We start from the raw sequence: 18000 nt of genomic DNA, 5'->3' as shown, positions 1-18000 counted from the left end.
CCAGTTAGGAGGAAACAATTGTGTTTGAAACAGTCAAAGGCACTGAATCACCAAAGCAGTGCTGCGATTCAGGAAAAAAAACACACCAGTGCTTCTTCAGCAGAGGAAAAATATGACTGCCTAGTTATCACTGATTTTCCAGCACCCTTCCTGTATTTTTCCTTTTTTAATTTCAACTTCTCATTCAGAGCTTTATCCACTGTGGGTAACTCCTCTCTGCTTTAATTACTGGCACACAATGACAGTGTGTCCCTCAACTAGCAGCCTCTCTTTGGAGAAGATATTCACGTTTCCTTTAACCTGTCCTGGTAAGTCAACCCCAATGTGCAATTGCTTTCCTCCCACTCTCTATTTGCGAACAACCTTCGACAGCCAAATAACTTTAAGATGGTATTTGAGGTATGGGCTGTCAAGCCTTACACATGGGAGCTGTCCCACGATGGCTGTTAACACAGAATTGGAAAGAAATCACATTGCTGTCACTCAGATGTTCCTTTTCACCTTGAATCTTTCTAAATTTGATCTCAGCTGCTTATTCTTGTTTACAGGTCTCCTTCGAAAAGGAACCTGTTTGGTCTTCTCACTAATTTTATCTGAGTCTCAGAACTGAGAGTACAGCTTGGTTTAAAAGCAGTGTTTACCATCTCGTCTTACACAAGTGTTGTGTTACCGGTCCACTGCACACTTCCAAACAAACACATCACTTCTGCAGAAGGAAACCCTCGCTCCTCAGCTCAGAGTAGAACTCGACGCAAAGTTTCCCATGAGGACAGGAATGCCAACACTTCTCAACCCTTACTACGGACCCTGGAATCTCCAGCCAGGCCATTCAACATCTTTTCAAGCAGCTGGGCATGGTGGCTTGCTCTACAAAAAATGGCAAACTCCTTCTCTCAGCAGCCCTGCAGACTGGTGAAAGGAAGAATTACTTGTAACCCAATTTGGGTTTCATCTTGTTACCTTTAAATGTCTAAAACGGAGCTGTCTAGAGCTGAACTAAGTTACCACAAACTCCAGGATAGTCAGGGGAGAAAAGAGGTGCAACTCATCGTGGACATGTCTTGTCTGCCCCGTTTTAGGAACCTGCAGAAGAGGTGAGGCTTTCCTTAGGCACTTCTGGCTCTGGCGACTGTGTGTCTTCCAAGCACAAAGTGAGTTTCAGGCGAGCAGTTCACATGCAAACACATATACCCGGCCTCAGCACTCCCACTCTCCCAGCCCTACCTAGCAGTTTCCAGGTGTACAAAAGGAAGAGAACTCCCCAGGAATCACCTCTCTGTCCTGCCTGCCTGGGCGACTTCTCTCCATCGCTCTCGCTGTAACTCCTGCTCTGCGGCCGTTTCCGGGCTTGTCGCTCCCTGTCGCTCTGCCCATGGTCCTCCCCGTTCTCCAGGGAGCAGTCCAAGCCCCTCTGCAGCTTCACCCCATTCTTAGCTTTTTTAAAAAGGACAGATGTCCGTCGGCCCACGCCACTGAAGGGGGGGCTGGTGGGGGTGTCTGCAGGCGGCAAGGCGAGTCCGTTCAGGCCGTTGTCACTCAGCAGGCGCTGGAAGGCTTGGCTCTCCCGCTGCAGCGCCTTCTTGTCGAAGAACTCCCTGTCCGACATCACCTTCTTCTGCAGCTGGTTCAAGGACTTGCTTTCATTGATGGGTTTGAGCGTCGGAGGGTCCTGTAGAGACTCCAGCTCCGAGAAGGAGGGTGCGGGTCCTGTGGGCTCCAGGGTGGGAGGGTGCGGGGGCTTGGCATCATCTGATAAAGGAACAAAGAATCTGCTTGAACATTTTAGAAAGAGTTATTCTCAAAACTACCCAGGGTCACTCCTGTCTTCCACTAAAGCCACAGACAGGAGGAACAGCAGGCGCTGGCTCTCAACATGCACTAGGAAAGTTAGAAGTAAAATCCTGTTGCGACCTCTCACCTTTCTCCCCTTCCTCATCCTCTTCCTTCAACGTTTTATCCAGCCCCTCTTCCCATGGCACAGGCTCCCCGTTGGGCATGGTCTTGTTCTGCTGTTGGGCCAACTTCTGCCGAATGGAGTTGATTTCCCGTCTCAGGAGCCGGATGCGTCGCGTCCGGGCACCACTGGACCGCATGGGGCTCACCATGTCCAGCTTCTCCAGCAGCTCCTTCAGCTGGGCCTCCAAGGAGAGGTGAGCCCGGTTCTCTGGCAGGAGGATGTTATCCACTGCAGCAAAAGAAATTGTAACAGTGAAGGGAAGGAGCAAGGCTTTTCAGAGAAGAGAATTCCACTGCTGCTATTTGGGACCAAAGCCATGCCTCATTACCATCGATGCTATTTATGAACCAGTTGCTTTAGTTTGGGGATTTACAAATTATTAGCCCTGGAGCTCGGACTTCCTTCCACTGGGTAAAGAGCAGCTGATTTAACTTGCACTGCCCTCCAGTTCCCATTACTGTCCCAGGGATGGCAGTGGAAGAACACGTGTCTGCACCCTACACAAGACAGCTCACAGTCCAGGTCCTTCACGGGCCTGCTGAAGTGCCAGCAACTGCTGGAGCAGGGCAGACAGCTGAGGGCTGCCCTATCATACAGTAACCCGAATTTCGTAACAGACTATCTGTATTTAAGGGGGTTGAAACATTTAGGAAATGAATCACAGACTGCAAGCTCCGAGTGCTGGATGGCAGCCGTGTTCTGCACTAAGTTTAGCAAAGCAATTGTACACCATCGCCAACCGGTGCTTGGGATCTGCCTCTTGAGATGTTGATCTTGGCTTTGGGCATGGCTGGGGTCACGTTGTGAATGGAAAGTCTCACCTAGAAGGATTGCTTGGGTCCCAGTACCGTAATGCCACATCATCTCCTCCCAGCCCTTAGGGCTCCGTCTAATCTAGCTGGCCTATACTTTGCCCATTTGTTGCATACCCTGGAAGGCTTTGCACCTCCTGCGCAATCCTCAAACAGGGGTGAAACCATGTTAGTTTTCTCATTCAGTTCTCCCTCGTTATTTGTCACATTTGCAACCAAGAGAATCACAGAAACTGAGAAGGAAAATAGTCTCAACCCCTGAACAATACAGAGTTGGCTCTGTAACAAGCCACAAGCATATAATGATTATTGCTTTGATTTACAATGAAATATGTGATCTTTCCTTAGAGCAAAAATCCTAGATCCACCTTTGCATTCTTCTTTAAAATACCAATTTATGATACACCCACGGCACAAATCAAATAACATAGGCAGGTACAAAGTTCTGAGGCAGATATGCACTAAAAGAGCTGGAACTAAGTTGCACTTAGCTTCGAGAGCTCAGCTCACCTGAAAACCTGCTCTTTGAGGCTATGAAGGAGTTAGATATATGCTCAGGTAAATACATGGATAGGAAACATTTTTTATGTTGTATGATGGCTATGATTTTCACACAGGCTGTGTGACATGCTCAGAACAAAGTACATGGTTATGATCTATCCAGAAAGTAAAAGTTAATCAACACTCACCATCCTCCCAAGAAAAGCGGTAAAAGTCCTCAGTTTTGGGTGACTCGGGCAGGTGAATCCCCACATCAGTGTCAAAGCCGATGTTTTCAGCCTGCCGCCGTGCATGACGCAATATCGCTCCTCCGAGGTCTCTGAGCCGGACAGCTGCTCGGTGGAAAATCGTGTCTTTAGCATTATACCTCATGCAGTTGGTAACTATAAGGTTAAAGTCTTCCTCAAACTCATCCAATGTTCGGTACAGGTGGGACTCCAGCTTCCGCCTCATGGTGGAAAAATCCATTGGGTTGGAAATGAATTCCAGGTAATCTGGAACCTAAACATATAAAACCTGTACAATTACAAAAACCATTTACTAGCCAACTAGAGCGCATCCATCATAAGCACTCTGAACGCCCTTTCCACCTGCAAGGGGCAGTGCCAGCAGTTTATTTGTGTGTCACCCAGTCAAGGCAGACACATCCTGTCTCCGCAAAACATTACTTGTCTGAGATGCGCTGAAGCTTCCAGAAAACAATACCCTGTTTTGGCCTGGAAGGATCCCCACACTGTGAGTCCTCTTTGAGATATTCTTCACTCCACCAGCAGCTTGGGACAAGGTGGTTTGTGCTGCCCGGGTTACGACAGCACACGAGCTTCTGCCCAGCAACACCTCATCTCCAACCCGTCAGACACCCCTAGGAAAGGGACTTGCCTCGTTTAGGTTAACAGGCTCTGCGAAGATCTGGGCAGCATCCTTCTCCTGCAGCAGGTCCAGCGTTGTGCGCAGAAGGACATTGAAAGGCGTCAGCTGTAGCTCCATAGCAGCCTGCTGAACCTTGACCTGAGAACGGGAAAACGGCGATGAGCACGGTTATCGAGGACAGGATATGCAGATAGTGTCTCCCTCTTGTTTCTCCTGAATCATCAACCCAGCCGCACCCAGTGGTGGAAACCTCAGGTCATCATGCCACTGGCCTGGTAGACTCACTGCTGAAGAATTTCTGGCAAACAGTTTGTTTTTTCCACGTGCACGATGCATATTAGCAGACAGCACTTTGCAGAGCCTAATTTCAGAGTCCAGACTTTTTGCGTGGGGAACTCCTTTTCACCCCATCTCATAAAGCCAAACAAGAGGAAACCCCATAAAATTGAAAGAGAATAGAACTAAAAATGAGAACAGGAAGAAGTTTTTCATGCCTGGTAAATTATCCTATAGAACTCCCTGCCTCGAGATATTACGCCAATTAGCAACATTACAAAAAAGTTAAGAGTATGTAGGCGTTTACACGAACAACAACACTCATAATTAGACGAGTGAGCATAAACAAAGTTTAAGATATAAGCTCTCACACTTCAAGGCAGAAACCACACCACAATAATGGTTAGAAGTACGCGAGTTTCCTAGCACAGTTTCTTACTCCATTCTTTATGGAGTCCCTAATGCTGTCTTGATTTCAAGCAAACAAGTTGTAGCACCAGTTTGATCTCTTACACTGAAACTCTATTCAAAGGAGACTGGGAAAGGATAGAGGTATTTATTTCTCCTTTAACGTTTTAATTTCTTTGATCTTGTAATCCATCATTATGTCATTAAATCAACCACTTCAATAGGAAAGGAAAGCAAGACTGTTTACACAGAGCAAACTGTATTTGATGTGCTCAGCAACAAGACAGCATCAATAAAAGAATGAATGAAGGCAGATAAAACGACCTTTAAATCAACAGCATGACCACACTCTTCCTCCAAAACAGGAAAGAACCTGAACAAAGTCAGAACTCTGGAACATCCCCGCCACTCACCTAAAGGCTGGGCTGGGCTGGAGCTCCAACCAGATACACTTTTCTGTGATACCATATCCATTTCTAAAGCACGCTGGAGTTTCAAAAAGCTTTTACGGATTTATCCAACTGAGATATGGATACACCGAGATATCAAAAGCAAACAGATACAAAGCTCGAGTGATTTTTTTTTAATCCTCCTACCTAAAATATGTCCACACAGCAAGCAGGACTGAGCCACTGCCATAAATCAGAGATATCACAGCAGATGAACCAGTGCTGGCATCAAGAGGCCTCCAGAAAAGCCATGGGCAGTTTCTGGACATGAAAAAAACAGCTTGCAGAGGGGCCATGATCACAGAGGATGCTGCTTTCACTCTGCCTGGCTCCCTGCAGTGCCTAGCAGCAGGGAGAGCACCCAGGCAACGCCTGAGGGCATGCATTCAGGCTCTTATGTGCAGGCTGAGTCCTTCATGAAGCTGTCCTTGAAGATACTTGTGCCAGAGAGCACAGCTGTGGCTGCACCGTCCGACCAGGTGTGACAAGGGAAGACCCTCAACAGGCAGAGCTGGCAAGCAGAGGAGGTAACTTTAACCAGTGCAACTGCGCACAGGTCAAAGAGGGAACTGGAAAATTTAGAGAATGGTCTCCACCTTAAAACTGCTTCTTCTCAAAAAGGATACTTAGAGGGCAAAACATCGGAACTTTTAGATATAGAAATGATGAGCAGAATTGTGATTTAGGCCTTTTTCTGGAGAGGGTGTTACCAAAATCCTGAAATAAACATTAAAGGAGATCCAATTTCTACTCTGCAGAACACCTAGTCCATGCCCAGGACAGAAAAAGGAGGGGTGTTGGAGGTCATGAATACAATTCACTGTTAGTGTGTTAGCAAACACATTTCCCCAGCATTCTGCAGCCCAGCACTGGTCCTGGGGCAGAAGCTGTTACTGACACAGATGCTGAGCAAGAGATGGCTGCCCTGCACATCCCCAAGTCAGACTCTATGAAAAGAGGAAAAAGCTCAAAAAAAAAAAAGCCGTGCTCCTCTGCCTTCTGCAACACAGGGTGCTTGCATGGGACTGAAGCAGCTGCCTGACAGTACCTACCTGCTCCCGTTTGAGCTTTTCCCTCTTACGGATGAGCTCGATGAGCAGCCGTGCCCGCTCCAAGTCATGCCGCAGTTTTTGCCAGTACTTCAGCTCTTCCTTCACTGCGCTGGTCTTCTCATCCTGCTCCTTCTGTAACACATAACAGCGGGGCGAGATGAAAACCACAACTGGCTTCCTCTGTTTTCTCCTCTTTTCTAGGTGTCCCCCATGCACTGCTCTAATAGCCTGACTCTTCTCTCCTTGTCTCTTGTTCAGATTATGTCGCCTCCTCCCTGCAGCGTTTAGCTGTCTAACGAACGCAACATCAGCCTTTCTGGATTTTGCATTATCTGTGAAGTTAGGCCTCAAGCATACCGTAGCTACACTCTAGGAAAACACTTCAGTGCTTGCTCACTTCTGCTCTCCGTGCCTTTATATCAAAGTTCATTACAGAGGCTGGAAATTCTTTTTGTTGGCTGCTGTGCATTGAAGAGGCAGCCCAAAGGGTTTACGGTACAAAGGCAAGGCGAGCAAAAGCATTGGAGAAAAAAGCTATTATTATCCTCTTTGTAACCAATAGGAAATTGAGCCAGAGAGATTCGCCAAAACACAAAGGGACAGCCAACGCGGGGAGATGAGCTCACACCTTCCAAGGCACAGTTCAGTGGTTTCACAATGCAATCATCCTTCCTCTCCTAAATCTGCAGCTTTTCACATGGTTTTGAGGATACAGCTGAGGTGCACATACTTTTGCCTCACTGCCAAGGGAAGGATGATAAATGTTTTGCATGATCATAATGGCTTATATTCGTAGAACATTTGTCTTTAAGAACTTACTTATGGCAAATTGTTAACTTAATACAGCAAGGAAATGCTGAGTTTCCCCAAGCTCCAGGCTGATGAGTGGGAAATATTTGTTTTATTATTCATCCAGAGCAGTCTTGATGCAAACTGAAAGCCTATAAATTCCTCCAACTACAGTAAAACTAAACGTGCACAACACGCACAATAGCTACTAACTGGCTGTGTCACAGGGTAGAGTCTTACTACTTCATTACTTCACCAACTACTTCTTGTGCCACACACAGAGCTGTTTAACAGCATCACGTCACTCTGGATGCCAGCTCAGAGGAGGAAGCAAAGAAGTCCAGAGCTGATGATTATGTGTAAACTTCCATGTGAATGTCCATGGGAGGGTCAGAAATTCAAGCTGCAGGAAGAATGATCCAAACTGGAATTTAGCCAGGACTCTGGAGCTAACACCCATTTTCCTGAGGAGAGGATCTTTAATCACGAGAGAGGAACGTGGTTCTCTGACTCATCTGAGAGATGAGGCTACCGAGGGCCCGTCACGCCTCTGCACAATCCCAGGTCTCCTGACTCAGGTGGAAAACTCTCACCTGCTGGCTCATCAACACCAATTCTGGTGGCACAGGGGACATCCCACTGGTACACTAATTCAGCTATTCAGGCATGAGCATACCAAGAGAACAAAAGTAACTCAGGAAGAGCCACCGTCCTCCTCCACTTGGAGAGGGACTCTTTATAAGGCAGTGTAGTGATAGGACAAAGGCTAACGGCTTTAAACTAAAAGAGGGTAGATTCAGATCAGATATTCAGAAGAAATTATTTACTATGAGGGTGGTGAGGCATGGGAAAAGGTTGCCCAGAGCTGTGGATGCCCCATGTCTGGAAATGCTCAAGGCCATGTGTGTTTGCCATCCTCCCGCGCGGGCCCAGCCCGCAGCACGGTACCTGCTCCGCGTTCCTCTGGGACTGGAGGTGCGAGTGCAGGCGCCGGATCAGGGGCACCCCATTCCTCGCTTGGCGCTTCAGCAGCCAGTAGTTGTGGAGCCTCTGCATGAACTGGTTCTTCCTCTGGAGAGAGAGGCCGCTGCAGATTTTGTTCAGCCTAAAGGAAGCAAAGAGGCGTCATGGAGCCAGCTGCAAAGCAATGGTAACTCTGCAGACCCTGGTGATGCCACCAGGTTCCTGATGGGGCTTCATGGTGGGCAGCTTTGAGGCTGTGTGTTGATGCATGCTCCGATCCACACCTGCAACTGGTACAACCTGGGGCCTCTCAGCCGTGAAGATGTACGTGCTCGCTTTTCAGAGCATATCCCTGTCTCAGTAGTAGCCTGGCTGGAGGCTCTTACCAGGTACATCACTGCACAGTCAAAGTACGCAATCCCCAATTCAGCTCCAAGCAGTAACTTGGAGCTGAAAAAAACTATTTTTCAACTAAAGCTGAAAAAGCAAGAACTATTTTCAGTGCCTGAATAACTTTACTGGGGTCATTAAAGTTTTAAGTTACGAAGCTGGAGTCTGGGAAACCAACTTGTCAGGAGTCCAGGAATAACATAGTACCTATTTTAACCTTTTCAAACCATTCATTAGATTATACGCGGTGCCTTATCAGCAGTCTTTCAGAGCTAATCTGTTGAAGTACTGGCGACACATCACCGCAATTCCTCAGGCACCAAATGAGAATTCAGCACTACCTAATTCTGCACGAGAGAGCTGGGAGAAAAAACACACAGCCAGACTCAAAGCTGCTTGCAACACTGACAGGTTTGACATGCGCTGTAGTAAAAGGAGGAATTAAAAAAACTGTGAAATGAGAAGTTTAAATGTTTGCCTGTTAGGGACCACCGAAGATACTGCATTACATGACAGTTTGGGATTGCTGCTTGACAAGGCAGGGAAACCAGTGTGCCGCTGACACAGGGAAGAACGCTGGTGAGGAGCACAATCTGAACCCAGTTATTGCCAGGTCCTGACTGAAGAGAGTGCTTCCAAGTTCAACAATCAGAGGGACCGAGTCCTCAAACAGACCCCGTCCAGCTCCTGCTGTCCAGCTCCAACACTCACCTGTAAGAAGGAATTTGTGCAACTGTCACCATGGGCACAGACGAACGCCCATCAGTCGCATCGCCAGGCTCCTTTTTGATCTTCTGCTTCAATTTCACTTGGTTCTTTTTCAAGGACCCTTTGGGAGGGCCAGAATTGGCTTCCTCCTCTCCCTCCTCCTTCACAGTGTCCTCGTGCCTCTCACCGGCAGCAGCTGGAGCCCCTTTTCTCACTGTCCCAGGAGGGGAATGGCTCTCACAATAAGCAGTCTTGCGCACGGTGAACGTTGTGCCGTTGATGCTGGTCTCTCTCATGGGTTCGATCTTCATGAAGAGACCGGCCCGCTGGGCACAGGTGACATGGAAGGCAGTGTAACAGTTCACCTTGTGGCACTGGATAGCAGCCCCCATGCCCTTCTGCTTGCAAATATAGCACGTGAGCTTCCACCGAGCCGGGGGAATGTTGTTTATCCCTTCGATGGGCTCCAGGAACACAGTGTTTGCAAAGCAGACCTCTGGGATCCAGATGGCACAAACCACGTGAGCCCAGCGGCCATCGCTGGTCTGCTTGAAAGCTCCACCTTTGTTCGGGCAAAGGACACAATCCACGGGGCGGGAAGGAGACTGTAGGCAGCAGCGGCAAAGCCACTGCCCCTCGGGGATGTAGGGCACGCCGTAGCACTCCTGGTGCACGGCCAGATTGCAGATATCACAGAACAGGATGACGTTGCTGTTGTGACACTCATCGTCCATGCAGACGCAGCAGAAGGCATCCTCATCGATGAGGGACTGCTGAGCCCCGTTGTTCCGGCTCTCGAGGTACGACTCCTTTTCCAGCCGGTCCACCAGCAGCTCAAAAGTGTCGGCAGAAACTGTCCCGTAACCATCATCCCTTCTCTTCTCGTTGACCATTTCCAGCCAGGCCAGATCCTCCTCATCCATGTCATACTCCACCTCTGCATCGAGGTCCTCGGGAGGTTTTTCAATGTATCGGTAGTAGGCGGCAGGGAGAGGGGGGGCATCTGGCTGGCTGAAGGAGTCCACCACACGAAAGTTGGGCTGGGGTAGGTGTAAAGATGTCCCTGGTGCATGTTTGGAGCAGGACTCCTTCTTCTTGCCTTTGGAAGGTGTTTTCTTGGATTTGGAAGGGAAAAGGGGCTGCTCGCTGTTTTCCTTGTTGCTGTTGCACTCTGTGATGTCCTGGGCAGTCAGCTCGTCCTCGGTGATGATTTTTAAGGGATCATAGATGCTGATGCGGTGAAGCCGCCCATCGATGTCTACTTCCACGATCCGCTGGGCCTGAGCATACGTCAGCGTCTCCCGAGTCGGCGAGCACTTGAGGCTGTAGGGTGAAGGAGAACGCCTCCCCTCCAAGTTCTGCCGGGACCTCCTCCGAGGCTTCCTCATTGCTGCGGCCCAGAGACCCTGCAACAAACCAGCACCAGCGTAAGACAAGCAGACAGGAGCAGCACAGATCAAAAAAGTCACACGGCATCTCAACAGAAAAACATTTCCACTGAAGACCCCAGCAATTTCAGGCTTGCTGAGGTTTCTTCACCTTCTTAGATACAAGGAAGGACTAGATCTATCAATCATTTCTCGCAATGCATATCACAGCAACGCACAGCACCCTCCAACTTTCTCTACGTGCATGCCAGGAAATGTACATACCCCCAGAGAACCAGCTGAGAAGAGCTGAAATGTGTTTTACAGCACAGCATCTAAACACTCCGCTGTGCATTCAGGTCAGCAAACTGCTCAGATCCCCAGAAACTCAAACAGTACCGATTCCATCTGCTCGCACCGTTCACACACTTAGCTCACACAGGCCAAGTTCTTCTCTCTGTTCTTTTGCCCGTGACTTTTCTTTTATATCCCCAACAGCACACACAATGTGCTGGATGTTTTCCAGACCTAAACGAAAGCGCTGTTCCTGCCCTATAAAAGCAGTTCCTTTTTTTTTTTTTTTTTTGTGTGTGTGTGTGTGTGGCTGAGCTCCACGTGAGAAAACCAGCAGTGCTCCCTCAGTCCTGGAGGGAGCTCACCCACATTCCCCACCTCAAGGCTGCCACTGCCACTTCTTCCTTTCCCACACTGCGGGTGCAGAAAGTGCTCTTTTTGCTCCAGTTTTGCTTTCCCTTCTCCTGCAGATGTAGCCGTTCCTTACACCACTCTGCAGACAGAACATGCTGAAATGACCCATGGCCTTCACGTTATGCAAAAAAAGGTCAGAGAAGCCTGAGAAGAACCACAGGATGAGCTGAGCAATGGGTGCTAGGTGTGCAACCCTTCTGCTCTTTGGCAGGATCTACAAAGAAGCAAAGGGGAATGAGCAGCGCGGATCCAGATGGACTTACTAGCTCTGGCTCAGCATCAGCCCCTCTGGAGCCACAATCCATGTTCAGGTACCCGAGCTGGTTCTGCACGCAGGATCCCAGGGGTACAAGCAGGAAAGCAGCAAGACACCTTCTGGACCGAGCTGTCCCGGGAGCTGTGCAATGGTATTCACACAGAGCCTTAACTAAAAGCCCACGCCAGCTCTGCCCTCGCAAATGGCTAATCGGCAACCGAGATAATTATTTGAGAGTCAGCTCCTGACGTTAAGGAGGTGCCCGGCAAGGGGGAGTGAAGCAGAAGCCCGGAGCGATGAGAAGAGCTGGGGGAGGATGGAAACACAGCGGCAGGAGCCCAGCGGTCTCAGGGCGAAGGAGGGAGGCAGCAAAGAGGGAAAGTGGAGAGGAAGCCAAGTGAGTAATGCAAGGGAGAAGGACAGCGTCAGGGATGGGAACACGAGATACGGGAAGAAACAGGCTGAGGAGGAAACAGGCCGAGGAAAGAGGGAGAGGAGGAAAATAAAAGCAAATGTAAAATCTCCCCAAGAAGATAAGCCGGCCCAGAGCTTATCTGTTGCTGCGCAGAGGCCTGAACCAGCACCTCACCCTCATTTAGAGCATTCCACTCTTGCAGCCCTTTTCTGTGGGACTTGCAGACAAGAAAAACCACTAAAAAAACACAATTTGTGTTTAGCTGTTGCATTATTTCTACTCTGTGATGGATATAACCTCACAAAACCTCATTTGTGTGAGTCAGAGCAAGCAGCACCTCACGGGACCAGTGCCTACAAGAATTCATGAAGTTATTCCAAGAAAGGAGTAACAAATTCCAGGAGTGACACATTTCTCTCAAAAGTACTGGCTGTGTTAACCATGAGAGTAAGCCATGGTATGACACGTATGCTGAGAAACAAACAGGCTTTGGGAAAAGTTTCTAAACCCTCCTTTGCATCCACAGAAATAAGCTGCACGTGCCAGTTTCAGTAAGCACACCCATAAGGATGGAGTCTGAAAGCACAGCTTAAGCTCAGACGCAAAATATGAGAGGGCAATTTCCACCTGCAAATATAGATACCATGATTTCCAGGATTTTTGCCTTAAAACTCTACTCAGCCACTTGATCAGCAGACCGCAGAAATGCAACTGAACTTGTCCCAGACAAACTCCAATTGCTTTAGCCAGCAGGAAAAAAAGAATTTTAAACAAGGGTATAAAGGCAGCTTGATGTACGGATGAAAAATCAAGAAAACCCTGCTGACATACGGCTCTCTTAACTCAAGAAGATATTGGAGGCAAAACGTTACATGAACAAAAAGATATTGGAGGATAAAGGAATTTGAATGACCTGACCACACTCATTATTAATACTGTGTTCAGGAAAAACAAAGCATTAGCCAATTTCTGGGAGTGCAGAGAGACGAGAGATTTAAAAAAAAAAAAAAAAAGAAAAAAAAACACAGCAAACCAAGCAATCCAAGGAAGGGTTATTTTACCTGTTGACGGAAACAACAAGGGTACTGCATTCTTGTAGCTTTAGTGAAACAATCAGTATATTGTCTGGAGAAATTACCCCAAGTGGGTTTTCTACCACAGCAACTGACTGTTACAAACCAGCCCATTTGTAAAACACACAATTACTTAACGCTACACAGAAGGATCTAAAACGGTATGGAAATTGCTGCCAGCAAGAACTGAGTGCCTGGTCTAAGACGTGCCAGCTGATTTCTAAAAGGTATCTAGATATTAGGAGAGACACAGCTACCCACCTCCAAAATGCCTTGAAAGCAGCCATGAAATGAACTCAGACACACTGCACTGAACACTGAGACCTTGTCTGCAACACAGAAACTTCTAAGAAGCAATCTAGGAATGTTTTGATCTTCTTGGCACACTTGAAAACATCTCCTAGCCGCATATAAAAATAATCCCTCTGCAAACAGCATCCGTGCACGCTGAAATGCTAAAGAGACTTGACTTCAGCAGGGTTAAACGCTATTTCGACCCACGCTGTTTCTGTCCTACCATGGACAAAGGTTGTTGATGTAAAAGCAGAAAGTTCAAAGAGTCGTCCTCTTGCTGTCGCCAGTGTGCTCAAGGCTTTCCAAAAACCTCCCATAATCCATTTCCGCTGGGTATTGCGCCAGGAACAGGGGGATAGGTTCCTAGAGAGCACAACTGAACAAACAACGTGGCTAAAACGCACAAAGCTGCCAGAGCTTAATTTAATTCTGTCCCACCAGTTTGCTCAGAAATGGCTCAATTCTCTCGAGCAGCAGTTTTCATACCTGTGGCCCAGAAATGCCTGGGGTCTAAAAAGGGAACTAACGAAAACAAGCCCCATCAGGAGACTTAAATGACTACAGAGGGGTAGACAGCTCCACTTAAAAAATGGGAGAGATCCACATTTTATTGCAATACAGGCCCCTATTGTATATGCAGCCTGGAAAAATCCAGCACAAGTGGATCCTCTAACAGGGCTAAATGTCGCTGTGGTTTACACCCATGCAACGCTCCTCTGAGGACCAGAGGCACCCGCTCACACCTCAGGAGCCCTCGGTCTCCTTCCCAGCCCTCCCTCCTGCTGCAGCCCTTCTTTCTGGCCTCGCCATGCAGATGGCCAAGGATTTTCTTTCCAGCACCAGGTTTCTTTGCTAACCTGCAGAGGTCACAAGGCTGGAGCTCAAGGCAGTGATGCTGGGGGTGCTTCTGGGCCATTTCCAGCATGGCATGTGGATCCCAGAGAAGAGCTCGGTCCCTTGCTGATGAAGATCTTAGTGATTTAGAGAGGAAGGCTGCCTGGACCTCGGCAGGAGGCAGAAGATGGGAACAGTGCTGCTCTCACTCCACTCCAAAACACCCTGACCATGTTGACTACAGCTTCTACAGCCCTAAACAGCCCAGGTTTAGTTAAGGCTTAGCCTGGTGTTAGCAGCAAGCGCCTCTCCCCGGGGCACCAAGTCAGACACGAGGCCTGGAGATGTTCGTCCTCCCGCTCCTCAGCGCCGTCCCACGCTGGCAGCGCCCCAGCCCTGGGCAGCCGCCTGTTGCTGTTTGCCCTGATTTTAAATCTGCTCCCGCGCAGCGGGGAACGAGCACCTACAGAGCTATTTAAGAAACGTATCCGTGAAATAACTGCAACAGATGCCACAGGAGAGAAACCGCCTGAGGCAGCCACGTCCCCTCTCCACCACATGTCCCCTTCTCTTGCCAACCCAGAGCGCCAAGAGGGCCAAACTCCTCCACGTGCCCGCAATGTCCATGCTTCTCCACAGACCCACACGGACCCCAGACCCCGTGAGTCCACCCCGATGCCTACGAAGCAGCCTCAGGAATTGCTGAGAGTTTTCGAGCTGGGGCGTGCTCCAACACACCGTTATCGCTCCCTGAATATTTCTGTAACCTAATGGAGCCGCGGCACACGCCGGGAGTTGAGCCAGGCCGCAGGAGGGGAGCTCTGTGTGGACATGGTTGGGTGCAACACGTTTATGGCAGGCTGGGTTTGAAGTTTAAGGGGAAGCCTGGTCACAGCGCCCTGAGGGGAGCTGTGGCAGGTGCCAGCTGGGGGCAACTCTAGGGAGCTCCTGGGTGCTGCCAGGGCCATGGCAGCCCCACAGGCAGCCCCAGCTGCAGCCAGAGATCTGGGGCAGGGCACAGCAGGGACCCTGCACAGCCATAAGGACTCGCCCACGGGTGCAGGGGGCGAGGCGGCCGGCTGCGATGAGCTCTGCCCGTTCTCAGCACCCCGGGGTGCGAAAAAAGTCCCCAAGGAGACACGGAGCGGGCCGGGAGGGGGAGCGACAAAGAGCGCACGAAACGCCAAGGCGCTATTGGCTCCCGCCGCTGTCCATCCCGGCCCCGCCGCCAATCCCAACGCGAGGCGCCGCGGGCCTAAAGGAGGGCGCGTTCGGCCCCGCCTTGGGCCAATAGCGTGGGAGAAGGTGGGCGGGGCCGCCACCGGCGCCGTGCTGAGGGGGAGCCAAGATGGCGGCCAGGGGGGGGCTCGGCGGCCGCGGCGCTGCCCGGCCCCGCTCCCCGGCCGCGCCGCCGCCGCCCCCCGCTCGCTGAGGGCCGCGGGCCGTTAAGCGGAGACCGAGCCGGGGGGACCGGACCCGCTGCCTGAGGCTCCCCCCGGCTCCTTCCCGCCCTGCCCGGTCACCTTCCCGCGACCCCAGCGCGGGGGGTGCGTGAGGGAGGAGAGCCCCTGAGGGAAGGGGGGGGCCGCGGCCTGCCGCGCACCGCGTTACCTGCCCGCTCCAGCGCTCTCCGCCGGTGCTGCCGCCTCCTTTTAGGATTTTTTTGGGGGGGGTTCTCCCGTCTTTTTTTTTAAAAAAAGCAAACCTTTCCGCCTCCCCCCCCCCCCCCCCCCCTCCCCCGTTGGGGCGGACGGGCTCACCCAGCCGGCGGCGGGAGGGGAGGGCACAAGATGTCGGCTCCGTCCTCTCCGGCAACCGCCGCCTTCTCCTCAGCGCCGCCTCCTCATGCCGCTGCCGCCGCTCCGGCCCCCCCGGTGCCGCTTCTTCTTCTCCCCCCCCCCTCCTTCCCTGCTCCCCCCCACCCCCCAAAAAAAAAGAAAAAAATCCCTCCCGGGGGCCCCCCAGCGCCCCCCCCGGTGCTGTGTGGAGGGGATGGGGGGGGGGGGGGAGCAGGGGACACGGGCACAAGATGGAGGCGGCGGTGGTGGCGGTGCTGGTGGCGGCGGAGCCCGGCCGAGCGGCGAGGGAAGGCGGCGGGCAGGCGGGGGAGGGGGCTGCTGTGGTGGTTCTCCGCTCCGCTTTCTCTCTCCCCCCCCCCCGCCGCGGGCAGGGACCGCCCGCCCCTCCCCGGTCCCTTCCCACCCCCGGGCTGCGCCGAGCTGGAGGCCCCCGGGGGTTGCGGGGTGATGGGGAGGAGGTGGGGGGGGGGGGGGGGTTGGTCATGGCTGGGGGTGCTGCTTGTGGATGTCGGTGGTGCCCCCCACACACACACACTTTGTGCATGGTGGAGAGGGGGCTGCAGAGCTGCTGCTGGCTCCGGGTGGCTGGGGGGGGGGGGACACAGTCGTCGCGTCCCCCCCCAGCTTGGGGTTTGCCCAAGGGACCCATCTTAGGTGCCCCCGGAGATGGGCAACGCGGTTTTTGTCCCAGGTTTGTGAGTGTGCCTTCGTGCTACGCCCATTTAAAAAAAAAAAAAAATACATATTTTATTTATTTATTTGCAGGAGGCGTGGGGTGCTTAAAAAACACGTGGGAGCCTGCTTGGGAGCAACGCCAGGCGCCGGCTAGCCCGGCTGCTCTGCCCGCACGGCTGCACCCCCCAGAGAGCATGTAAGCCTTGTGTCTGCCACGGTTCGACCAAACAAGCAACATCAAACAAATGATGAGAATAATAACAGTCCGTATTTATTTTCTAGTCTAATACTTCGGGTCCAGATGGCCTTCTAATGTGCGGGGGTGTGGCAGGGTGGAAGGACAGAGAGAGGGACCGAGAGGAATGAGCGAGGAAGAAGTTACGCTTGCAACTGAGATAAGTGGTGAGATAGGAACTCCAGAAGCTCCTACACTTATTTTTTATAGCGCGTACCACATACTTGTGCATATGTACACTCCACCTCCCACTCACGATCATGCAGAGTATTGCATAATATTACCATCTGAATTTACAGAATTAACTGAATTGTTTTCGAAGGAAAAATTGAATGTTATTTTCCCTCGTTTACAGTCCGAGTATGGATCTTTTGTCTTTTAACGTATGTTAACTGCAGAATATGAGAGCAGCCAAACAGCCTGTGACAAGTCTGTTCTGCACAGTACTCCGGTTGGACCAGAGCTTGTTGAAGCTTAAAAAACACGGGAAAACATGTTAGTGTGGAACAGTAATGCTGTGACAGATCTTACATGGCAACCTCTAAGTACTCTTTTTGTCTATATTTTTTAAAGAATCTGTTGTTAACGCATCAGGACTCAATATAATATTAAATATTCTATGATTTTTTTATGGATGAAAAATAATAAGAGTTAGAGAAATAAAATACTCTTTAATATAAGATCCCACCTAACCCCCAGAGAACAACTATGCAAAGCACAATCCTATCTATGAAAGATAACAAAAAAAAAATCTATCAAATAGGTGTTTCAGCATCTGAGTAGTGTTGGGAAGACAGTTACACTGTAAGTAAAATCATTTTAATAACTGCAGTGAGCAATTTCACTAGCTCATTTCCCTTCTTTATGTGAGAACTTAGTTTTGATTTCAACAGAGGGTTTTCTTGTTGTTTTTTTTTCCAGTGTTTTTTTTTTAATATGACAAACTTATGCAACTTCTTTTATTTTGACCTCAGTTTTGAAGCTCTTTATACTCTTAGATTTGCACTGAAATTGGCTTATTATAATCACATTAGGTTCCAGTCTTGCAAAGATTTGCATACATGCTTAATGTCAACCGTGTGAATAGCCCTATTAAATTCGGTAGGATGACTCGTGCACAACATGAAGTATGTACAGACATCTCTAAAGATTGGGGGCCATATGTTAGA

The 18000-nt window shown here is 50.1% G+C and overlaps 1 protein-coding gene and 1 long non-coding RNA gene across 9 annotated transcripts in view; one reads left to right on the top strand and one right to left on the bottom strand.

Annotated features, from left to right (window-relative positions):
* BRPF3 (bromodomain and PHD finger containing 3) overlaps positions 1-16020 on the bottom strand; it is a 30324-nt gene extending 14304 nt beyond the window's left edge. For 2 of the 6 annotated variants that reach the window (XR_010826582.1, XM_048070903.2), the window contains exons 1-8: positions 11514-14732; positions 9179-10581; positions 8063-8219; positions 6326-6457; positions 4150-4278; positions 3459-3771; positions 1919-2185; positions 1273-1749 (exon numbers count right to left, since the gene is read on the bottom strand). Coding sequence is in view for 1 of the 6 variants with exons in the window: in XM_048070903.2 (XP_047926860.2) it covers positions 1273-1749; positions 1919-2185; positions 3459-3771; positions 4150-4278; positions 6326-6457; positions 8063-8219; positions 9179-10581; positions 11514-11555 (2920 nt within the window). In the remaining 5 variants the exon portion in view is untranslated. Of the gene's footprint in view, positions 1-1272; positions 1750-1918; positions 2186-3458; positions 3772-4149; positions 4279-6325; positions 6458-8062; positions 8220-9178; positions 10582-10827; positions 11113-11214; positions 11465-11513; positions 14733-15733; positions 15855-15882 lie in introns of those variants that run through there. The other 4 variants (XR_010826583.1, XR_010826584.1, XR_010826585.1 and 1 more) reach the window with 4 other exon arrangements.
* On the top strand, positions 15465-17454 carry LOC106046151 (uncharacterized). 3 transcript variants are annotated; one of them, XR_007165854.2, is made up of 3 exons: positions 15465-15758; positions 16687-16792; positions 16879-17454. It is a non-coding gene; the product is annotated as an uncharacterized lncRNA (long non-coding RNA). The 3 variants fall into 3 exon arrangements; XR_007165853.2 differs by having other exon boundaries at positions 15472-15669; XR_010826587.1 differs by lacking the exon at positions 15465-15758 and adding an exon at positions 15860-15996.
* The last annotated feature ends 546 nt before the right edge of the window (positions 17455-18000 follow it).

Source organism: Anser cygnoides, chromosome 25 (genome assembly GCF_040182565.1).
Source record: "Anser cygnoides isolate HZ-2024a breed goose chromosome 25, Taihu_goose_T2T_genome, whole genome shotgun sequence".
Lineage (NCBI taxonomy): Eukaryota > Metazoa > Chordata > Aves > Anseriformes > Anatidae > Anser > Anser cygnoides.
This window is presented reverse-complemented; position numbering and strand designations above follow the sequence as displayed.